Source organism: Egretta garzetta, unplaced genomic scaffold (assembly GCF_000687185.1).
Source record: "Egretta garzetta isolate BGI_Z169 unplaced genomic scaffold, ASM68718v1 scaffold777, whole genome shotgun sequence".
Lineage (NCBI taxonomy): Eukaryota > Metazoa > Chordata > Aves > Pelecaniformes > Ardeidae > Egretta > Egretta garzetta.
This window is the reverse complement of record NW_009260356.1, coordinates 99,518-103,330: the sequence shown is the minus strand read 5'-3', so window position 1 is coordinate 103,330 and position 3,813 is coordinate 99,518. Positions and strand designations below refer to the sequence as shown.

At 34.8% G+C, this 3,813-nt stretch overlaps 1 protein-coding gene across 1 annotated transcript in view; it reads right to left on the bottom strand.

The window, feature by feature from the left end:
- Positions 1-271: 271 nt before the first annotated feature.
- Positions 272-3,813, bottom strand: part of LOC104129980 (ryanodine receptor 2-like) — a 98,884-nt gene continuing 95,342 nt past the window's right edge. The window contains exons 32-34 of the mRNA XM_035898440.1: positions 2,356-2,470; positions 1,586-1,718; positions 272-414 (exon numbers count right to left, since the gene is read on the bottom strand). Of these exons, the coding sequence (XP_035754333.1) occupies positions 272-414; positions 1,586-1,718; positions 2,356-2,470 (391 nt within the window). The remainder of the gene's footprint in view (positions 415-1,585; positions 1,719-2,355; positions 2,471-3,813) is intronic.

The following is a 3,813-nucleotide window of genomic DNA, read 5'->3' as shown; positions in this document are numbered from 1 at the left end:
ATCGAGAAAGTACAACAAAGATTTTAGCAGTGAAGTATTGTTGGGTATGGACTCCACTATTTCCAAAGTTAAGAGCTGCCCTTGAGGCAATTCCTTTTGGTTACACCTTTGTATGTTATAACCATAAACTCAGTTCAACTATCCAGACCACCACCAGAAAGAACAAACAATCAGATCCTGATAGTCTTCCTCTGAAAGGTACCTAAACCTCCCACATAATTCTTATAATCTTGGATTTTGATTACTCCAGGAAACAGGGGTCTTCCCCTCTCTACAGGGGAAAAAAATGCTTAGTAAAGAAGCTACCAACCTTCTCTAGATCAGGCTCCCTTAAAGCTAGTGCAAGTTCGTTATTATCCATCACAGAGGCTGCTGCAACGTCTAAAGGAGTTGATCCTCGCATAGAAGGAGAGGCTGTTAAAATAATATTTAGTTTCAACACCAAGTTAATAACCCCCCCCCCAAATTGATAGGAAATAGATTAACAATTTTTTTAAATAAAATACAACATTTTGTCATTAACACAATTATAAGCGTATCATTTATATAACTCACTTTATAATAAAATCATGCTCTCATATGAAATTTGACATTGATATGAAATCAAAACACAATGTAGATGTTCAAGCTAGAAATAACTTTTCTTAAACATTCCTATTCTCATCACATACTTTGTTTTAAGATTTCATTCTTTCTAATTTTCCTAACTGGCATAACTTCATTTTGAGGAAAAGGTAGCGGGGATTTTATACCTAAAACATTTTATCAAATGTATTGAAATAGAAAACATCTTTAAGCTTTAAAATATAAGATTATGTGTTATCTATTTCTTTAAAAAATGGCAGTAATTATAGCATTAGAAAAAGCTATGGTTTTCATATTAACAGTTCAAATGCATTTGATTTGGGTACCAAAAAGATCTTTAGTTTATGTTTCTGTCCTGTACCTATGCATTAATAACAAATTTGTGATAATTTAAAAAAATTACTATGATGATTCTAAATAATTATAAATTCCAATTATAAGTACTAAACTAAATAAGGATAAATGTATCTCCTCTATAACACTTCAGGCTAGAAAAGAAAGGCTAACATTTTCAAGGCTAAATTTCAAGGTTCACTTCTGGGCACCTGTACATGCATACCCAAGCAAATGAGCTCTGTATTTCTCACACTGCCATAGGTGTATACTGAAAAGTCTACAGAAGAAAGTGCAGGGGAGCAAGTTTGAGTAGTGAGAAGTAAGTCCTAATGAAATGCTGCCAATGCTTATTTATGATTCTCTTCATCAAAATCAGGATTTTATTCTGTTCTTCAAAATGTGCAACTGAACACTGACTGTCTCTTTATGTCCAGACACATACGAAAAAGTGTATGCTAAATCACCTCAACTTCAGGGGTTTGTTTGGACTTGGCAATACAGTTAATGAAGATATTTTTGCACTGGGTAAAGGAGAAACTTGAACACAAAGGGCGCAGAGGGATGCAGAAAAACACAGGTGGTGTGTATATATACATATACATAAATCAGCAAAACTTTTTAAGATTTTGGTTTTGGTTTAGAATCTCAAAAACTTATTACTTACCAAGGCCAACACTGCTGTTTTCCAGTAAATAGCTAAGATGATCAAACATAGCTTTTTGATTCTGCCTGCTGATGCGGCAAAAATAACATAGAAAACGACAGCAGTTTGCCACCATCTTTGGGAAAGTGATTTCCTAAGAAGCAAATAAAAACAGACTGAAGCTCAAACTCTAAGACAAGCATAACATTTTTTAACACACTAATATTTATGCATTGTATTCATTGCACCTCAGTGAAGTTAACTTTCCAGGTTTCACCCTTTCTCAGCAAGTAAATAACTCATTAAGCCCTGAAGACGCAACATGCTCTACATGAACCTGCTTTAGCAGGAGGGTTAGACTAGGTGATCTCCTGAGGTCCCTTCCAACCCTTGCGATTCTGTGATAAGCTTGAAAAACAAAAGCTGGGATCACCCATAAATTCGAGATTCAAACACGAAAAAATGTGAATGCTCAGATTCACAGAGTAATACTGCATCAATTTTTAATAAGTTTTTAAAAAGATCTCCCCTTTTTTTAAAAAAAAAAAAAAAGCATATAAAGCGCTCTTTGTAGTTTTTTCTTTACAGCATCTGTAATTACAATGCTAATTATATCTTCCTCCAGAATGGAAGGATACATTCTTCTAAAAATTTAGTCAACTGTTGTGCTAATGGAAATTACTAAGAGGTTATGGTCTCAGTACCTCAATGACTGCTCAATGCCTTACAGGATAAAGCTTTGAACAGCTATATTCTGAAATCAATTTGTCTTCTAACAGTGATTGCTTTACCTTAGATTCTCCTCCACCAAGCACATTTACCATCACTTCCATGACAGTTTCATGCATGCCTAAAGCTCTCATGAGATTTGGATGTTGGTAAAACACTTTATTATTCATGATGTCTCTACAGGAAAACAAAACAAAAAATAGGATTAAAATTTTATGGAACAATAGTTTATCTATTATGTTACTTGCAAAGCTGATTTACTGTACAATTCTTCACCACCTGAGGTGAAAAACTATTTCAGGGGCTTTTTTAAGTTGAGTGTCAATCTCTCCTGATAGTCTATTTTCCTATGCACAACCTTTCTTTTGCCATATTTTGGTTATTGCCCTAATCACCACTTGATTACGCCACAGTAGGATGCTCTTCTATTCTCATTAGAAATTCCATTCCAGTCCTAAAGTTATTTTCTGACAAGAGCATGATCAAAAGTGCTATATTGGCTTAAATTTTAAATCAACTAATCAATATTTTTGACAAAGCATTCTTTTCAGAAAATTTCAACCTTGAGACAGTTGACATCTGCCATCAAAACCAAGAAAAAACAATTTCAGGGGAAAGAGAATGTATATCCAGCTATATTCTAAGCATCAGAAACAGAAGCAGCATAAATATTAACTTTAGTTCATGAATTACTGCTCAAAAGATGTCTTCTCTCCTACATATTTCAGCAGAGCAGATTTACATACTATAAAATCAGTCCTGAGGATTGTAGTGTCAATGTTTTATGCAGATATGTTATGTCCAATAAAAATGTCTGGTTTAAAAAGTAATTGGATTTCTAAAACCTGTAATTAGTCTTGAAATCACACACAACCCATAAATAAATGTGAAAGCAATCAGGTCATGGGAGAAAAGGACTAGCAAGTCACTGTAGAAAATGCTGTTGGCAACGGTTCAAATTTCATTGTACATCTTAGAGCAGTCTTTCATTTTCTGACCTAAACCTCCTGCAGTCAGGCACAGAAAATTTCAGCCTTATAAAAGCTAAGTCCATGAAGAGGACTGTTCCATCATTCTAAAAGCTACAAATATGCAACTATCAGTCATACAACAGAATGCATGCAGTATGTTTGATGTAGGTGGTCCTATCCGAGTTTTTGACTCCCAGTAACTTCCAGAAAGATTAGATGATCTTTTTCCCCCCAGAGCCTACAACTGGACTTTGTTATCAGAGATGGTAGCAGATAGGCCCTGCCCTACCAAAAGCTATCCATACCACATTGCCTTTCTGCACTAATGTTTTATGCTGTGGAAAAAGACCTCGATGTTATCAATCTGCCAAGTCATTCTAAGCTCTTGTTTGTCTACAGCAGCTTTCTTTTACAGAGATACAGTAAGAAAGTCAAAATGTCATCTCAGGGGCTGGCCAGCAATATGACACTGCTTTGGAAAGTACACCCATTTTCAGTGTTCTGTTTAATGGTAGATTGCATTATGAAATGTCACACTTAAGAAAAAAA